Source organism: Gossypium arboreum, chromosome 1, assembly GCF_025698485.1.
Source record: "Gossypium arboreum isolate Shixiya-1 chromosome 1, ASM2569848v2, whole genome shotgun sequence".
In the NCBI taxonomy this organism is placed as follows: Eukaryota; Viridiplantae; Streptophyta; class Magnoliopsida; order Malvales; family Malvaceae; genus Gossypium; species Gossypium arboreum.
Window position 1 is genome coordinate 9578941 of NC_069070.1, and position 21795 is coordinate 9600735.

A 21795-nucleotide genomic window follows, 5' to 3' on the forward strand; every position below is an offset into this window, starting at 1 on the left:
AATTTTACGTAGCTACAGAATTGATGTTAATGTAGAATTTTCTTATATATATGGTATTATGTTCTTGATATGTTAGTGAAGAAAAAAATAAAAGAATGTAATGAGAAATAGTGTAGAGAAAGAAAATAAGGGTGTTATAAACATGGTAAACAAACATCTTGCACTAAAACAGTTTTGGACAGCAGCAGTAGGCTAAATTTGAAAAATCACAATAAATTATGGATATCGAATTAGAGGATGAAAAAAATATGGAATTAAATCTTATTGAGTCTAGTTTCTTATAGAAGAAACGGTGTAAGAAATGAAATCGTAAATTGTGAGATATAATAAGTTTAGTGAGACAAGGTCAGGATGATTTTGGGTTCCCCTGTTCTAACTTTGGAAAATTATAAAAAATTGGAGAAAAATAATTAGGTTCTTAAAGTTACATTTTTAAAATCCTGAATGAGTATATTTTAAATATAAATAAATGATAGCATCATCTGAATCCTGTACAATGAGATAATTAATTTTTAGTAAAGAAGGGTTGGAACTGTCAGACAGCAGAATAAGGGTGACTTTAAAGAATAAACTGTACTTATTGACTAAACCAAAAATTCTGAAAATTTTATGGTATGAAGATACATAAGTATAGTTTCATATAAAATTATCAGATTTTTATTTTGAGTTCTGAAGCTCAAGATATAAATAATTTAGTGACTATGACGCAAATGGACAGTTTTGAATATACATATAAGTAAATAGTGAAATTATTATTAATGTTACCTATAGCATGTTATATAAATATAGGATGTGAAATGAAGAGGAGGAGGAGGAAAATATGTATGAATATTCAGTTAGTATGGCTAATTTGCATGTTTTAGGCTCAAGGACTAAATTGAATAAAAGGAAAACTTTATGGGCAATTTTGTAAAAATGTTAGAAATGACCAATTTGCATGAAATGGATTATTTTATTATTTCAAATTTCAAATTTGAATGAAATTATTAACTTAGTTCAAAATTGGGGAAAAACATGTTTTAAGGATTAAATTGAAAAGTGTTGAAATTATGGAAAATTCTGATATTTTATAGAATTCATGGGTTGCTATCAATTTGTATGAGAATAACGGCTGGAAATAAGGATTAAATTGTAAGAATTTTATTTTTTTGAGCCTAAGGATGAAATCGTCATTAATTAAAAGTTTAAGGGTAAAATGGTAATTCTGTTTAGAGCATTAATTGAATGTATTAGAACATGAAATAAATGAAAACGACGATCAAATTTATTTATAAAGATCCGGATGACTCGAATACGAGACTTGAACGTGGAAAAGAAAAGATATCGGATTAATGAAATTATAAACATGAACAAGCCACGAGTTAAGTTAGTGTAACTTGAATTGCATTTTTAAATGCATGAAATATCGATATAATGAATTATCTGATTTATGTTTAAGAAGAAATGGCAATAGAATGATATTTATCAAGATATGTAAATATGTGATTATCTTTGATATGTTGATATAAGGAAATTAAGTATATTGAGACGAGTAATAAATTCAAGTAAAACATGTTGAGAAAAATAAGTACGTTTAAGGGACAATATGTTTGATTTTAATTGGTTCCAAATATGAACGTTAGATGAAATAAAATATCTAATAAATAAATTGGTAACTCCAGTAATGTTCCGTAACTCTATTCCGGTGATGGATTCGGGTTAGGGGCATTACATATATAATTTCAAATTAATCTCATTTAAACAAAATTTCACTCAATTAAATCCAACAACACATAAATGGGCAAATTACCATTTTACCCCTAATATTTCATACTTTTACAAATTAGTCCTAATTGCACAAAACACAAAATACACCAAATCTCACAACAATGTAGTTCGGCCGAATTTTCCATATAACCATACTAATCCATATATTTCTTCTATTTCACATTTTAATCCCTCAATTTATTATTTTGCAATTTAGTCCTAATAACTCAAAATCATCAAAAACTCGAATACAACACATGTTAATCTAAAACATATTTTTGATATTTCATCATCAAACATCACAAAACACAAATATTCATCAATGGCATAACACAAAATATTCACTGAAATCAAAACTTCGAGCATGGGTCGGGTAGTATTTGAAGTAACGATCTCAAAAACGTAAAAATTATCAAAAACCGAAACAAAACATACCTTAATCTAGCTAAAACTCTTGCCGAAACCTATCTTGGTGTTTTTCTTTTCTTTCCTTGATATATTCGGCCAAACTAAGCATAAAATGACATTATTTTATGTTTTATTTTAAATATTATAACATTTAATCTAATTACCTAATTAACCTTTGTTAAAATGTTATAATATTATTTATTCCATGACCATTGCCGTCCATTAGCTTAGTAGTGGCCCAATCACAACATAAAAACTTCATATTAAAAAGACATTAACAATTCAGTCCTCGCACATTAAACCATCCAGTTTTCATTTTACGAGATTAAGCCCTTTTTTTTTAATTAAGCACACAAACAATAAAATTTTCATACGAAACTTTCACACATGCTAATTCACATATAATAAACACGGAAAATAATATTTAAAAATTTTTCTAACTCAGATTCGTGGTCTCGAAACCACCATTTCGATTAGGGTCTAAATCGGACTGTTACATATCAAAAAATGCCTCACAGACCTAACCAGATCTCACACAAGGCAGACTAACATCTCACCACTTAGGTTTTACAGAATTCGTCATACAGAATTTCCATGTAATTAGCTACTAAGGCTCTTCTAGTGTTTATTGTCCGGATAGACTAGCTTTGTTCCGTAATTACCATCCCGATAGACTAACACAATGGATGCCATGGAGCCTCATTCACATGGTCTTACACCTCATATCATATTTATGGATGCCATGAAACCTCACTCACATGGTCTCACACCTCATATCATATCTATGGATATCATGGAGCCTCACTCACATGGTCTTATATTGTCTCACCTTCTTGGCGTATTAATATATGAAGTCATGATACCTCAACCACATAGTCTTACACATATCGTGTTCGCCCGCAAGGCTGGGCTGTGATTAGGCAGCCCAGTTTGCAATATAACTTCCCTACTGAAGGCTATACAGACATGTCTTCTTCTCATGTTTTTACAAAACATAGACCTGTCAGTACTAGAATCGTGTAACAGGAAGGTATTAGACAATGACTATACTCATGTCTGCAACAACAAATTATATTACACACATCCAGACTCCATGAACTAACTCATTACATTAGAGATTCCTTTATAAATCTCATTCATATTCAGGACAAAATTATACTTTCTAACACATAATTTCCCATACATGCATACCACAACGTCATATCATGCCACACATTGTTCACTTCATTTACATACTTGCAGATAAACACACAAACACATATTTACATCACTATACAAGAATACATACTCATTCACAGGAACATCAACCATACCATAACTGATAGCAAGTTAATTTTTGGCTAATTTTTTAATAACATGCTAATAAACTTGTGCTTTTCTTATTAGGGACGAAATTGGAGTGCCAAAATTAAAAATAAAAATAGGATAAATTGGAATGAAAATAAAGAAGAGGGTCAAATTGAAGAATTAATGGTTGACTGATTAAAATCAGATTTTTTTTTTTGAAATTGTCAAAATTCTATAAATAGTTTAAATCTGATTTTTAGTTGATATTTTTAGGAAAAAAATCTTGCTAAATTTAGCATGAGGAATGTGTATAAATACTTAGTGTTGGTCATGAAAATACACATTGGAATACAATTGGAAATTGAATAAATTCATTCATTTCTTTTCTTTTACGCATCAATGCTAAAGTGCAGACATTCTGCCATTTTTTTCTATTTCACTATTTTGGAAAAAATGCTTCCTAAGTCCTTTTCCCTTTCCACTTTCCACAATTTTCATTTAAAATCATTTTTATACACCAACTAGCATCATTAATCTCATGCTTAACTAATTCCCTTTTAGCTTTAGTCTGGTTATCGCTCCAACAACTGAGATACTAACTCTCACTAAAAACTTTTCAAAAGAGTATTCATTATCCCTCCAGAATATGGGATAGTACAAATTTGTTCCTTAAAGTTAATTTAATTTCAATTCAAAAAGTGCACATTGGGTTGGAGTTGTTTGGCGTATAGTTGGGAAGTCGAGTCGTTCATGTTGTACTCGAAATCTATCGAATAAATTGGTGTATCTAGGTGGGAAAAGGCCAATTGGATTCCGTTAAGAGAGATAGTGATCGAATTTAAACGACCCACATGATTGAGGCCGTTGATTCGAGTTGGGTTCTTCATAACACAAGGCTACCGAGGTTCTGATATTGCAAACACGTGTATTATGATTAGACAATCGATAAGGGTTGGTTTGCAAGTCATACCGGAATCAACTACGAAAGAAAAAATTAGTGGTTAGGACATTCTTGATCGCTATAACCAACTTATTGCTTGGAAGGGAAAATCTATTTTTCAAGGATAGATTCAAGTTTGGAGTGGACTAAGGTTGAGGCTAAGCTTTAATATAATTAGTTCATCCATTTAATTTAATTCATTTAATTTTATTTTGTTACCATGATTCTGTTTTTATTTTATTTTATTTTATTTTCTCTATCAACTAAATTTCCCCTTTTTGTTCATTTTACAGCTCTGCACACACAAGTCGAAAGCATGACAGTGGCCTAGACTAAAAAATCTGGTCACTAAAATAAGAAAATTAGGAACCCCAGTCCCTATAGGATCAACCCTACTACTATATATTACTATTTAATTAAGTTAGAAAGTAGGAATTTATATTTGGTAGTTTCGACGCTCATCAATAACTAATATAATATGACATGCATGAGTCAGGTTTAGAGACTCACCTTTACCTCGACCTAGAGCTTCTATTTTGACAGTCTTTCTCGATCCAGTAGGAGCAATTGCTTAAAAGATCATGGAGCTTCCATTAGAATCCCCATTTGCAGTTAGTTTACTAACATTTCAACTACGTGCGACCCCTTTCATTCATACCCTATTGTTCTTACACCTTTCATCATCCTTACTCATACCCTATTGTTCTTACACCTTTCATCATCCTCACTCATAAACAATCATAATACACAGGGCTATAACACTTACCAGAATGTTGAATTATCCATTGATAAAACGAGATCTTAGCCCTATCTTACGGAAGAAGAAGAGAACATTTAGGTTAAAAGAAAAACCAGAACGTACAGTAGAAATTAAAGTCATCAAGAATGTCTTCCCCTTTTACTATATATAATTTCCTGTCCCCCTACTATGGGCCTTGACAAATAACGATGCCTACCTAAACTAAAACTTCTGATTTTCCCACCAAAAAATGGGGGAAGGTAAAGAGAATCCAAAAAAGATCTACTTTACTGTTGACCAATCATGGAGAGGATCAAATCAATCCAACTGACTCCCAACTAACTTTGTCACTTGAACCAACTTGAACAGTGCTCCAGTAAACTAAGCGTACTATACCATGGTCATGACTCGTATATGGCGTGATCTTAGAGAGAATTAAGTCTCCTACAACATTCTCATACACTTGATAGGCTATTAGTGCTCAACCAAAACTCTGGGCGTAACCTTTCTTCACTTAAAGATACCCTGTAACTAAATCCTTAAATACCCCCAACGGGCAAATACTTTAGCTCTAATATGAGCCAATACCTTCACTCGTCATTAGGCCAACAGAGTGGCAGATTATGCTACCACAACGTGCCAAACAATTTGCATACATACTTTACTCACCTTTTTAGGATTCGTCGCCTTTGGGGTGTCACATTATCATTGTAACCAAAGCGTTAATATATTTTTATGTGAATTTTTAATAAATATATTTGTTATATAATTAAATCTTAAGGGTAAAAAAACCCTTAGTAAAAAATGAAAAAAAAATCAATTGAGCCCTTAAAAAGGTGCACCCAAATAAGTCTTATTCACCTCAAAAAAATCATGTTACCTCTTCTGTTAACGAAAATTGCCGTTAACGTTAATTTCTGCTGTTGTTGCTAAAGGAACTAATATGCGCGTACCACATGTAAAATTGCTTATGTGGAAAAAAATTAAAATTTGAGATGGAAATTCACTTATTTCCAACTGTTGGAAAAATATAAAGGTAAAGTAAAAACCCAAAATTGATACAACGTATCGAATTTAAAAAAGGGTCTTCAAACTTATGAAAAGAATTCCCAAAATTTTGCAAACCTTAAATTGAGAAAGTGTCAAATATTGCATCCGAAGAAAAAATCTAGTAAGATTTAACTTGCTTAACCCTTCGAAATAGTAAGAGATTGGTATTTTCTAAATCATTAGGGTTTGGGTATTTTGAAAACACTGAGTGATTTTGTTTTGTCGGTTACGATTAAAATTGGCTTTCATTTCAAAACATTTTTTTTAAAATTTTTTTTTGTTTTATTCTTTCGTTTGATTGGGTCATTGGGTTATTGAATTTCTTGTCTAAAATTTGGTTTTATTCCTTTTTTTAAGGTTGGTGAAATGAGTTCTTATTCTTCATCATCTCAAAGCAATCGTAGCAATGTCCACTATCGAATTTCTTTGGAGTACGAGGGAGAAGATGTTTTATGCTATTGTGGTAAAAAAATGTCCCTTATGGACGACATGGAAGAGGTCCAATAATGGGAGAAGATTCTTTAGTTGTCCAAACTATAATGATGCGATCCCAGCCGCATCATGTTACGACACAACTCGATGTCACCGATATTGGCCTAAACATGAGGGGCCCAAGTGCAAAATGAAATTTAATTTCAGTTTGTTAACTTCTGTGCAGGTTTTAATTGTTCGAGTTTGGGGTGGAAACCATTGCTAGAATAATTGAACAATCAAGGATGTCCAGCTCAAGTGTTCCATGCAACTTGAAACAAGCTCATTTAGCTCGTTTATAGCTCATCCTAGCTCATTGAGCTCCACATTATTTGTTTTTAGCTTGTGCATCAATTTGCTAGAATATCTAATTCAGTTTAGCTCAATTATAGCTTTTTTTAGTTTATGCATTAAGTTGCTGGAATAAATTTAAATAATATTTAGTTTTTAAGTATTAAATGAGTCTTAGTAATGTGTTTAGTTATTTTAGTTTAAGTAATTAAGTTGTTTTAATTTTATTTAGTTGTTTAAATAATTTCAACAATTAATATGTTCCAGCTTAATTAATTTGCTACAGCCATTTAATTTGTTTAATTGTGATTATAGGTGAATTAATCATTTGAACCAACTGTTACATGGATGGGCATTTAAAGAGAGGAATAAATTCAGCTGTTATGGAGATGAATTAAAGGCCAATAGCTGTTATAAGCTTTTCCAAATGACTGTTTGAGGAGTTTAATGGACAAGGAGCTGTTCACACAAGCCCATTCAGTTCCTAAACGTTTTCACATAATGGTGGCTGTTTCAATTCATACATTCACACCTTTTGACCATTTATATTCAAGCATTCACACAAAGGGGTTGTTCGTGTGCCAAATGACATTAAGTTTTGGCTGCTGTTCATTTGACTGTCCAAGGAGAAATTAAAAGGCTATTATGACTCTTTAGCTGGTCAAGCATTGAATCAAGTTTATTCAACTCATTAGAGTTAATTATTAGCTGAATAGGAAGACCAAACATGCTATCCATTGCCGTTCCTTATGTTAGAGTTCATCAAAGATCTTGTAGTTTTTAATTAGCTCAATTAAGTTCATTAATAGCTCAATTCAGCTGAGTGTGTGTGTCTATTCGATTAGGATTTGTCTCATGCCTATAAATACTTTGTTTTCTACTAGTCGTAGACAACTTTTTGCCAATTTTATGAATCAATTGAAACTTGTGGGAATTCAAATCTCCTTGTTATCTTTGGGACTGATCTGACTTATCAAGCTAGGCTTGTGGCGTCTTATCCTTCCTTTGTTTTCTGAACTTATCACTTCAACTGTGGCGTTCATTATACCTTTGGTTTTTATCTCGTTAGATTGTGGGTCAAGGTTTATTTGTTGTTTTCATCGATCATTATCCATCTAAGCACTTGTAAGACTTGGGTCAACAATCTTTCATATTGTTGGTTCGGCCTTTGCCTTAGCTAAACCTATCCATTCCTTCCCTAAACATTCTTTGAACCTTTGTTTGAGCCTATCTTCTACCCGTTTTCAGCCTTTCTTGAAACAAAGCACAACTTACTCAATTTCTCGATTCGGCACACACATACGACTCGAAACCACATCAATCGAGTTTGTATTATATAATGTGTTTGATTGTGGGTTTTTCCAAATGGCATGATGAGGAGCTAAGTTCTTGATTTATGAATTGAAAAAGGAAACAAGGAGCTAAGAAAATTTTTATAGGGAAATACAATGCATTATAACTCCTTCTTAGAACCTACATCAACTAACAAATCTTGCATAAAATCCTAGCGAACTCTGTCATAGACCTTCTTGAGGTCAATTTTTATGGCTATCCATCCCATCTTTCCTTTTCGGATACGAAAAGAATGAACCACCTTTTGAATTATCAAAATGTTATTTGTGATATTATGCCCAACCATAAAACTCGCTTGATCCGGTTGTATTAGCCCCAACATAAGTTTCTTGATTCTATCAACAATAATCTTCGTCAGTACCTTATAAAATATTGAACAAAAGTTTATGCGTCTAAATTGAGAGATTTCCTCTGGGTGAGCAATCTTAAGAATAATTACCAAGAGAGTTTTATTAAAGAAAGAATTTATGCACCCATCCTCAAAAACATTTCGAAACCATTTGACAGTGAGCTACCAACTATATCCTATTGAGATTAGAGAAAACACTTGGAGCTAGTATTGTCCTTCCCTCATTTATGAGAACCTCGCCCATTAAAAAATGTTCGATCAATCTCATCAATAGATGGGAATCTACCTTGAAAGGGAAAGCTTCCTTAAATAAGCCCCCAACAAAATACAAATTCTTAAAGAATAAGATAGCTACCATCTTCTTCATAGCTCCAATCACCATTAATTTTCAAGGATCTAATTTAATTTTGAACTCGACGAGACACAATGCGCCCATGGAAACACTTGGTATTTCTATCACCATGTATTAGCCAGTCACATCTCACCTTTTGGCGCAAAATAAGCTCCTCTTGATCCAAAATGTCCTTCAACTCTATCAACAATCATTTTTCTATTTTGCAAAGCCCATTAGAACAGCGCTTCTCAATAGCAACTTAAACTCCTTTTAAGTCTTCCTAGAACATGTTTTCTTGTAGCAAATATATTCCCAAAGGTCTTCTTGTTCCAAAGCTTAACCTTCTCAATGAAGTAAGCAATTGTATCCGGAAGAGAATTAGAAGCCACCCATTCGTTCCTTACAAGATTAGTGAACGACTGATGGGAGAGCCACCCAACAAAAAACCTGAAAGGTAGCTCATCTTTTTTATTGTCACGATTGCCAATTTCAATCAAAATTGGACGATGGTCCGACTTTATCTTTAGAAGTTGAAATACCAAGGTGTCGGGGTTGAAACGTGACCAAATTTCATTACAAATTGCACTATCTAACTGCTCGAAGGTATCACCTCGACTCCACGTAAAATTCATATCTTTAAGCCCCAAATCCTTAAGTCCATTGCAAACCATAACATCCTGAAATAAAGCACAACCCCCATAAGACATTCGAGCCCCCTGCCATCACTACTCAAAATCACATTGAAGTCCCCAGCTAATAACCATGGATCCTGCACATTCTCAACAAGCAAATTTAAGCATTTCCATAGATGCCTATGTTTAGAAGCATTTGGACTCCCATAGACAACGGTTAAGAAACAAAAACCAGTCCTATTTGGCAACGAAACTTTCATATGAATGAACCAAGTATGATTATAAATAACCTGATCTGACACAACATTAGACCATAATGCCTAAAATTCGCTTGAAAATCCACTAGCCTCAACACGATGAGAAAAACACATGCCAATTTTCATTTTAGGGTTTATATTTAACGCATCAATATTGTATTAAATATAAGGGTGATTACAAATGTTTTCGATTTTTTTTTGTCATCCGATTGTTAAGTAACATTTCTTTAGTTGGTACAATAACAATTTTAATCCTTAAATTTTATATTTCCTATCAATTTGACTTTGATCCTATATGAAAATTATAAAATAAAAACTCAAAATTATTTAAAAATAGAATTTATAGAAAATAAAACCTCAAAAATATTGCATGCTTCCTTGATGTTTCTAAAACCAAACTAGTATTACAAAGGCTTGTGAAAATGATTCGGTAGAAAAAGTACAAATATACCACAATTTTTTTTCAGATTAAATGCAAATTTTCAATTCATTTAAATGTTTCAAAATCCAAATTGTAAAATAAATTATATTTTGAATTTTCTCCTTTCTTATAAGGAAAAAGCTATACCAAGAAATAAAATAAGTAAAAACAAAGAACCAGTAATTTTGCTTAATTTTTTTATTTTTTTCTATGTTTTCTTAAAAATGGATATTGGATATCTCTATAAGATAAATACAAGGAGAAAATTTAGAGGGTTTAAAACAATTTTCCTTATTTTCTCTCATTTTATTTATTTTTGAAATTTTTATCTACTTTTATTTAAATTTAAATTTTAAAATTTTCTAATTCTTAAAAGAGTTTCAATTTTATCATTTTATATACAATCAAGTTCAAATTGAAAAAATATAGAAAATGATAACTAAAATTGTTATTATACTAATTAAAAAGTGTCACTTAACAGTCAAGTGACAAAAAAAACCATTTCCAAAAATATTAGCGACCAAATTATAACTCTTTTAATTAGTGACTAAAACGAAAATTTACTCATAATTTAATTAATTTAATAAATAATGGTATAATTTATCTTAAATGTAAATGTTTTTGAATTTATACAGTATTAGTGAATTATATATGGGCATATGATAATAAATTTAAATAAATATTAAAAGATTGATAATTGATATTTGTGGACATGCCATCAATCTTACAGATACATGAATGTAGGATCCATCAATAGTGAAGGATGCTAACATTTTCTATTTGACAAGTCTACCGACAATCAAGTCTAATCTACCACTTGGCATTAAAAAGGAACAGTAGGAGCAAGCAGATTGTTTAGAAGGCAAACAAAGACAAGGCCAATGTGATATCTGCAGCTATTTCTTGATTTGGTCTGCAGTTTGGACTTAGCTACAAGGCAATAATAATTAAGGGACCACATCCATATATATTATGGGGTCAATGAAACAGGCCACTGGCCCTGTTTGGAAGCCTGGAAAGTCATGGAAAATTGTTGGGGTCAACTAGATTCTGAAATGATTCTATGAGATTAAGAGATGATTTTTGTAATGCTATGTACTGCTAATATATTGAGCGGATTATGCGCTGGATTGCATGAACTCGAAAATTTGACTTGATTAATTTAAATTTAATTATAAAAGTTAACGAATTGATTTATCTAGCTTTGAATTTGGATTGACTTAAATTTAGATTGAGATACTCAAGCCAGAAAATTTTTCTTGGGGAGCCCGAATTGAATTGTAAATTTTTGAAAGGTTGAAATGCAATTTTACTATTGTATTAACTTACAATTATAATTTCATCTCAAAGCCTTTTGTCTGCTTTCAATCTCAAATACAAAATTAATTGAATTTGAAATTAACCTAAACTCAAAATAATTCGAATAAAAAATTGTCTAAAAATTTTAAACCAAATTTATTCAATCCCGATACAAAACTAATCTAATCAGATTTGGCATAAATTAGGAGGTCTTTGTTGAAAGCTTAAATCTGTACCATTGTTGAAAGATAGTCCGGTCCTTCCTGCGTCACCATCTAGAAATTAAGGGAAAGCTTAGCCGATATCTCAGGGGATTAATCCCTTTACAACGAGCAAGATTAGAAAGAAAACACTAACATATTGCCAGTGGAAAACCATCCCACTGAAAGAAGTTTGCTCTAGTCAACGCAGCACAAGCCAAAGTGTGCGTTACCCGATTAGCAAGCCTTCGAACCTATTGAAAGGGTAACATACTAAACTGCTCCCTAAACTTAAGACAGTCAGGTAATAAAATTCCCCAGTCAGAGCGGCAAGCATAATGACCTGTTAAAGCTTGTACCAAACGGAAACAATTGACTCGATGATGACCGTAGCAACGGGCAAAGAACGAAGCCATGGTCGTGCTTCCCTAACCACCAGCACGGGATTCAAAATTGCACCCAGATGTCCTGTGCAACAGGGAACTAACTCACCACGCGAGTCTCGGAGCACAGTAGCCCAGTAGTCTGCCTTAGCTGCACCTGATCAAACAACACATTGGCCTCCCTCCACTCCTGCAAATAAGCATTAAAAAATAGCACAATATGGGAAACAAGCACGACTTTTTGCTGCCAGTAGAGCAGGTTATGATGCTACCAAATGCTCCAAAGAATAGTAAGTAACCGATCCCTACCTTGCCCAAGCTCATCATCAAGTAATGTTCAAAAAAGCCAGTGATAGTAGCCTGCGACACAGAGACACCAACAATCTGCCAGACCTGGATAGCACGTGTACAATGGAAAAAGACGTGCTCCATATCTTCAAGCTCGCCACAGCAGATACAGTCCAGGGAGATAGCCAACCCTTTCTCCAACAAAAGAGCCTTACAAGGAACAAAATTACATAATAGACGCCAAATGAAATCTTTAACCTTTAGAGGTAACAAGTTGTTACAAAGTCGAGACCAAATGCCCGATTGCAGCCATATGCCGATTTAAATTAATAACAACCATCGTGAGTGTATTGCCAAATAATACTATCAGCAGGAGGATACGGTGAACATCATACGGCGCCATTAATCCCTCGATCAGGTTCCTATCCCATGCCCAACCATCAATGCTCAGAAGTGCCATTGGTTTCATATCTACCATACCTGGCTGAGGAATAGAGTCAACAAAAAAATTTGTTGTTGTCACAAAGCCAAGGGTGTTCATAAACTTCAATCATAGCTCCATTACCAAAAAGCCAACAAGATCCATCATTCAGTAATTGCTTAGCTACAATGATGGCTGTCGATGCCACCAATTATAAATTTGGTGAGCTCTAACTAAACTAAATTGTAGTATAGAGAAGCAAGGTTGATCTTGAGGTTGAGATTCTTAATATTATTTTTGTGCGACCAAATTCTAATGTCATGATAGCTATCATGCCCACGACTTAAAATGTGTTGTGCTAAAAATAAAACGAATGGGGTTTTAGTTTGTTAGAGTTAAAAATATAGAAATATATAGAACAAAATAACAGTTGAATTATAAATGCAAAATAAAATTAAATAACTGAAATTAAATTAGATAATCAAATTTGTGAATTCTTAGCCTTAGACTCGGAATATTCCAAACTCGAGTCTATCTTTGAAAGTGAAATTTTCCTTACAAACGATAAGTTGGTTATAACGATCAAGAACGCATTAACCGTCAACTTTTCCTTGTGTAGTTAATTCTGGTACACCCTGTAAACCAACCTTTACCAACTATCTAACCACGTAGCATGCGTCCACAATTTAGGATCTCGGCAGCGTTGCAATCTAGAAGAGTCCAACTCGAATTAACGGCCTCAACTGCGTGGATTGTTTAAATCTAATCACTATCTCTCTTGATGGAATCCAACTGGCATTTTCCCATCTAGACACGCCAATTTGTTCGCGGGAAGCCAAATGTGATAGACGGCCGACTCGTTTTCCCAATTGTACGCCAAATAACTTCAATCCAACGCGCACTTTTTTAATTGAAATTGAATTAAATTTAAGGGACGATTGTAACTATCTCATATTCCGGAGAGATAATGAATACCATGTTGTAAGGTTTTTGTGTGTGTTCATTTCTCACGATTCTCGATTGGAGTGATAACCAGCCTAAAACTAAATAGAGATTAGTTGAACATGAAATTAATCATACATAATTGGATTATAAGAGTGAATTTTTATGAAAGATAATAGGTGAAGAAGGGAGAGAACTAAAAGGACAATTGCACCAAAATATAAAACAAAAAATGGCAAAATATTCAAATGCTACTGACACAAGAATATGCTAATTGCCTTTTAAATTCAAATGTGTCATTTCATGCCACAATTACAAGTCTTTATATACACCTCTCAAAGAACCAATTTCACATGATTTACTCCTAAAATCATGCTTATATTAACAACCCACCATAATATCAAATTTTCTAAATATATAATTTGTCAAAGTAAAAGTTGATATCTTTTATCAGCTCAAAAATAATTCTACAATTTTCAATTCAGCCCCACAGCTTGCTTTTTGTTCCAATTTAGCTTGATTTTTTTTTTGTTTTTGAACTTTGACACTCCAATTGTGTCCTTGATAAAATTTAAGTAAGAAATCACAAGCTTAGTAGCATTATATTCAAAAATTGACAAAAATTAGGTACATTAAATATATAAAGTTAGCTTGCTATCAAGCAACAATACTCTTCCAAAGAAGAGAAGGGTATCCATAAAACCACAAGATGAAATATATTTGACTTTGAAAGATTTGAAAAGAAAGAGTATCAGTTCAGAGATAATTTGAAAGATTTGATAAAAAAAGTATCAGTTCAGAGATAAATCTCTAATCTTATTTAAAATCGCCAAGTTAAAATAGTTAAGATCATGAAACCCTATACCTCCATACTTCTTGGAAACTCAAAGATTATCCCACGAGGCCCAATGAATCTTCCGTTGATGACCATTGCTCGAACCCCCACCAAAATGAGTTCATCATACTTTTTGGAGTCACATATATTGATCAGAAGTAAAAACAAGCTCATACAATATATTGGAAGTGCTTGAGCCACAATTTTCAACAAAACTTCTTTACCAAGATGAGAGAGGAGTTTGTTTGATGGTCACTAAACTAACTAAAAATTCGACTTAAGGCAAGCGCACCTATCGAACAGTAGTATAGTTATGGTGAGACCAGAAATATCGTATCCACAAAGATTAAAAGTACTAGTAATTACTATCTTTTTATTATCTAGCCTAAAAATTAAGGGAATGTTTACCTAAAACTAATTATTTAATTAGCTAAGATTACGACAGAGATTAAGGTTGGAAAATACTTTTGAAAAACTGATTGAGAAGACAATACCCAAGAAAGAATCCACCTAGACTTCACTTATTACCTTTGAATTAGACGATTTATTCACTTGACTTATTCTGTAGAAATCCCCGATTTATGTTAATATCCCTTTCAAGACTAAAAACAACTGGCTCTAGGTTGATTAATTGAAATCTCTTTCTAATTAAAACCCCTATAGTCGCATTAACTAGATCTATGGATTCCCTTATAGATTTGACTCTAATCCGGCAAATTTATGTCGTCCTATCTCTAGGATTGCATACAACTCCGCTTAATTATGAATGCTCTACTCTTAAACAAGGACTTTTCCTCCACTGAGTAAGCACATCAAAAACCTGAATTAATATCTTGGAATATTAAAGCAATGACTAAAACTCACAATTAAGAATAAGAACAAATATTTATCATATAAATCAAAAAGTAATAAGATTCGTCTTAGGTTTCATCTCCCTTAGGTATTTAGGGAGTTTAGTTCATGATAATAATAGAAAACATCTCAAAGTATGGAAAACAACAAAACATAAAGAAACCCAAAGGACTTCTAGGAAATTGGATGGAAATCTTCAGTCTTGATGTAGACCCTGCCTCCGAGGTGATTTCGATGGATGTTCTTGAGTACTTCCCTACCTTCTACTCTCCGTGTTCCCCTTTTATCCTCTTCTAGGGTTTTTATATAGACTTTGCAATGCTTCAAGACCCTCAAAATTGGCCTTTTTCGAGTAGAATTAGACTTGGGCTCGATAGGGACACGGTCATGTGCCACGCCCGTGTGAAGGTGCTCAAGCCGTGTGCAATTCTGACTTGGTTTAATGTTGACACGGCCATGTCACATGGGCGTGTGGTCTACTCGTGTGTCACACGCGGGCGTGTGGATCACCCGTGTGGAAGTGCCTAGGCCGTGTGAAACACTGAATTAGGCCCAATTTGTCCGTTTCTTGTTCTTTTTGCCATCCTAAGCTCTCCTGAGTATAAAACATGAAATTAAAAGATTAGGAGCATCAAATTCACTAAAACTAAGGAAAAATCATTCATAAATATGCCAAGTATGGGGTAAAAATATGTATATATTACGGTTTATCATTATTCTTCCAACTAAACAGTCATTTCATTAATTTGTCTCTATGAACGAGAAGACCTACTTTTTATTTCTTCCCTCCAACTAGAGCAAACCATGATCCAAAGGGGAACTCACTCTCAGCAAAGCGCAAATCCTGCCTCTAACTAAACATAATGTTCGATTTCTAAGAGTTAACAGCTTACCTCGAAGTCGCTTCAAATGTTGATAGAACATTCTTAATTGTTCGACGTTCTAAATACACGACAGTAAAAAAGAAGAAGCTATCATCAACAAACAACAAATGCTAAATAGATGGCCCAATCTCCTCTGCTTCCCTTATAAAAAGCTAAGGCCTTCTGTGCAAAGAATAAATAAGTACAGGGATAAGGGATCCCCTTGTCCAAGTCCACGGTTGGGAACAATCAGGCCTACTTCATATCCATTAAACATAATAGAAAAAGTAATCATTATCACACAGAGCATCATCCAGGTTACTCACTTCACATCAAAACTCATCTTTTCCAATATAAATCGGAGATAACCTCAATTCACTTTGTCATATGCCTTGCTAATGTCCGATTTCAACGCCACCTCCCTTTTGTTACCACGACCCTTATGCCTTTGGTGATGAATAGTCTCAATCTTATCAGTAAAATGATTTAGTGTTAAGTGATATATATAAATAAAATGATATGATATATGTTGGAATTGGAATGTTAAAATCCAAGTCTAATCCATGTTTTAAATAAGGGGTGGTGTTATTGGATGATAAGATCTTAATCCCTAAAAAATGTGAAGTTATATTTTAACATTTTAAAATTTATAAAATTATGATTTAGTATACGGGAAAATTGTACATTAACCTTAAAATATGATAATATTTAATTTTAATTTTTAAACATTATAAATTAATAAAATTATAAAATTATATTTGAACTCTATGAAAATATAATCATTTTAGACACTTGGCATTTGGATTGTGATGAGATGAAGTTCAAGGCATTACCAAAAGTCAAAATCCTTGGAACAACACAAATTATGCTTCCAATAAAAGCAACCATTCTACTATTAATCCTTTTATATAGTTAGGCAATTATCACAGAAAAAAAAGGAAAAGAAAAAAAAAACTTTTTCTTGATAATTTGATTCTCAATTAATGAAAGATATTCAATGAAGAACATAGCTTATATATTGACCCTAAACAATTTGTGGCATTTTTCATTACAATAAAAGAAGGATTCAATATCAGCAAGCCATAGGGGGAGGATCAGATGTATTATCATCAAGGAACATTTCAGTGCTTTTCTTGAAAACCCTACTTCCAAACAACAAAAATCCCAATGCATGGCCAGCCACTGCCATTAAAAACACCCCACCATTAAAAGACATGACAGCAAGCATTACCAAATAAGCAAGACCAACCCTAATGGCATGCAACAATGTTTGCACAACGCCAGCCAAGACATTGCTCGATCCTTCCCCTAGCAGCTTGATCAGTCGAGAATGCGAGAGCCATTCAACGAGGAACGCAAGCACGAAGATGAATATTAAGGCTAATGCATACATGCCGGCACCTCGCCGGCCGGGCCAGCCGGAGAAGAGGATCTCGGCAATGTTGCCCCAGAAGAAGGTCATATGCATCATCATCATGTTGTGGTGATGCATACCAGAGGTTCCATTGGTTGACTGAGATGTTGGTGCCATGCCTTCCATGCCATGTTCATGATTCATTGTTGATATATATAGTATAAGTACTGTAAAAGAAATTGTTTTGATGGATATATGATGGAAATTTTAAGTTCAAAGACAAACGTATAAATATTTGTTTCAAGTTTAGATTGGTGTTAATAAGACCAAAATTTTAGAGGTTTTGGAAGGTTAAACGTATAGTATTAGTACATTATCCTTTATTGTACTATTAGATTTTGTACTACAATTTAGTTCATTTTTTTAAAGATTTTTTGTCCCTGCAATTGGCAAATTCTACTTAGAATTTTCTTCCCAAAATAATAGCATTGACCCAATTTATTTTAAAAATTAAAGGGTAAAGTACAAGAATTGACACCTAATTATTAGTTCATTTTATTTTGGTCACTTAAAGATTAATTTTTTCGATTTAGCTACTCTTATTGTTAACCTAGTATTTGAAGTCTAATATGGGTTTTGTTTCATCTAATAATAAATTTAGCCCATACATTCTATTAATTTGATCCTAAATATAAAAAAAATCAATAAATTTAACCTTCAATATTTACAAATTTTGTCATTTTAGCTCTAATTCTAAAAATTATAGAATATATTTAAGGCATCTTTAAAATATTTTTATATTTACTTTTCTTATCAACCATGCTCATTTTTTCATCAACTAAACATGTCAAAAACCCATAAATTAAAGCTATTTTTTTATCAATCTCTTTTGATTTAGTTCACTTTTCCCTTTGCTACATTGTTTTGTCTCAAATGTCTAATTAAAACCCAATAAAAGAATCTGAAAATTAGGATCTCTTTAAATATTTTTATTTTTTTATAATTAGGACTAAAATGATGAAACTTGTAAACATTGAATGATAAATTTGTTGAAGTTTTTAAATTTACTATCAAATTGATAGAATGTGTAAACATTGAAAAGTTTAAATTTATTATTAACCCAATAAACAAAGCCCATGTTAGATTTCCATTAGACAACTAACGAAAGAGTGATTAAAATATATAATTTTTAAAATTAAATGACTAAAAAGAAAAGTTGTAATAATTAGATAATCGAAATAAAATAAACTAAATAATTTAGTGACTATTCTTGTTATTTACTTTTCTTTTTGAATCATCGTTCTAATCATATCTGCTATTTTGACACAATACCTAGAACTATCCATAGTTCTTCTCCACCCTATAAATAGTAAGATGTGCTTTAGTGCATTTGAACCCACATCCTCCTTTATTGGAAACAATGTCCATGTCAATCGAGTTAAGACTCAAACGACTTACTTAAAATTTTAAATGGTAAAAATCATTATTTTTAACTTGATTAAGTCTTAGTTCAATTGTAAAAAAAAAATTAAAAACTCTTATTTTATCCTTTTCATTTTTACAAAGTATTTTAAATGAAAATAATTTTTTATTTTCTAATTTCTACATATTTTCATTTTCAATTTTAAAAATTTCAACCAAACACATTTTTAAATGTTTTCTATTTTCAAGAAAAAAAAACAAAATGGCCTTTGTTTTTTAAACCAAACGAAACCTTAATTTCACTTATGTTTTGACTTATTAAATATTTAAATAAACTATATAATATTTATTATAAATTATTAATATTAATATTAATTTAAACTAAATTACATAGTATTTATTATTAATTATTTATACTCGTGAAAAATCAACTGATAATAACAATGAGTATGTTTTTATGTTAGAAAGGAAATAACTTAACAAATATGAAATAGAGTAGTTAGATAAAATCGCATAATATGTTTATTTTTCTTATTAAATTCATTAGTAATTATATTACATGATTTGATTTTAAGTTTTGTTTTTGTTAATTTTTATAATAATTAATATTATTTTTAGAATTTAAAATTATTTAGTTGTGTAATTATATTTTATATTGTCAAAGATGATATAAAAATTACGATATAATTACACTATGTTAACTAAACATATCTAAAGAATTATATTTTATAATTATACTTTGGTGCAATTAATTTATGGTATCTAAACATACCCTTAGTATAAAACTATGTTTGTTTCTATTTTAGGCAAAATAATAAATGTTTACCTTTTTTGTCACTTTAGTCCTAATTCTTATTTTGTAGGTTAAGGGTATGAAACAAACAAATTAAAATATTGTTATTTAATATTTTAAGAATATTATATTTAATTTCATAAGGATAATTTAAGTAAAATATTATTTTATTATCGAAGAGATATTTATTAAACCAAACATGATATTAAAGTACAAGATTTAGCTTGAGAAATGCTATTTGGCATTATTTTCTTACAAGAGCAAAGCCAAAAAAAAAAAATTTGCTTTGAAGGATCATAATGAATAATAAATAGTTTTCCCCCAAATGAGCATTTTGTTATTTTTTAATGTACATAAACTTTGGTGCTCATTTTAAAAGGATAGGGATTAAAATTCAGTTTACACTATAATATAAGGACTTGTACAACAATATTTCCATGTGAAATAAGGTAGGTTGTGGTCCCTATCAATTTATAATCTCTAACCATAGCAATTAATATCTGACCACATACATTACTGAAATCACAGCTAAAAACCACAACCCAAAGCATAATTAATTGATGACCTTAGTTTTTCAAAGAAGTCAACAATTGGGGAATATGGCAATGGATATCACAAGAGAAGAGAAGATTCAAGAATGAAGGAGAAATCTATAAAGGTCCAATTCTGCTCTCAGTCCCTAACCTATTCATACATTTTAAATTTAATCTCCTTTTAATTTCATACAACTTAGTCCCTCTACTTTTTTTTTTTATTTAAATCGAATAATGTTGTGTTTAAAAACAATTTACTTACATGGCCAAGTTAAAGCCGTGTCTACTCTACTTCTTTGAACCAATTAATGTTGAAAAACTCAAAATTGAAAACTTCATAATCCTATATTCAATATATTCATTTGCTTCTTTAACGAAAGTTCTTTCACATTATTATTAAATAAAAGTAGAAGGATTAAATTTTAAATATACAGAATATAACAACTGAGAGCAGAATTAAACCATTAATAAAAGTTGAATTTATCACTTGACAAATTAAACCACCGCCCCGTTGTTGCTCTCATCAGCACACGGCAGTACGGCATGCACCTTGCCTTTTTGCACACACATTTTAATATCCATGGACGTAATAAGGAACATCAAGTATGCATTTTTTATAATAATATATAATAAAATAAAATAAAATGTGTAGGGGTGTTTAGTAAACAAAGTTTTGGATCTTCTTTAATTGATTTAGGTACAAATAAAAGATTTGATAGTAAAAACTTTTAATTATAGTATTTGGTGAATGAAAGTTTGTAATAACTTGTTGAGCTAAAACCTTCAAAATAAAAAATGCAATTATGGACAACTTTTTCCTAGCCGATTGAGAATGAGATCGTAGAATGACATATCTAACTATATTTACTCAAAATTTAATCACTAATTAATTTCCATAATGAATGTTTATTTAAATAAAAATACTTTGCAAATAAGGAACTTAAGAAATTTATTTATTTAAATTTTTAAAAATATTGACTAACTAATTTCCCATAATGAATGTTTTAATTCTTTGATAATAGTGTTTTATTTCAATAATTTCACTCAATAAAGATAAAATTATTATAAACAAATAAATATTTAACAATAAAATATGTCATACTTTTATTTGTCATTTTACATTCAGATATCAACTTTCAACTATCAACTAATTTTTTTAAACAATTTTAAATAAAGAGTTAATAGAATCAATTGCTAAAATCAGTCACTACAATCAATTATAAGTCAATTGTCAAACAACCCGTGTATATATATATAATATCCCACTAGCGTAAGTGGTATTTCATGACAGTAACATGTTAGTATACACAGATAAAAAAGGAATGCAAAGAT

General features: G+C 31.4%; 1 protein-coding gene across 1 annotated transcript; it reads right to left on the minus strand.

Moving 5' to 3' along the window:
* Positions 1–17316: 17316 nt before the first annotated feature.
* LOC108482522 (copper transporter 1-like) lies at positions 17317–18015 on the minus strand. The gene has a single exon (XM_017785656.2). It carries the CDS (start codon positions 17917–17919, stop codon positions 17434–17436), a length of 486 nt encoding a protein of 161 aa, XP_017641145.1. The 5' UTR covers positions 17920–18015; the 3' UTR covers positions 17317–17433.
* Between the last annotated feature and the right edge of the window lie 3780 nt (positions 18016–21795).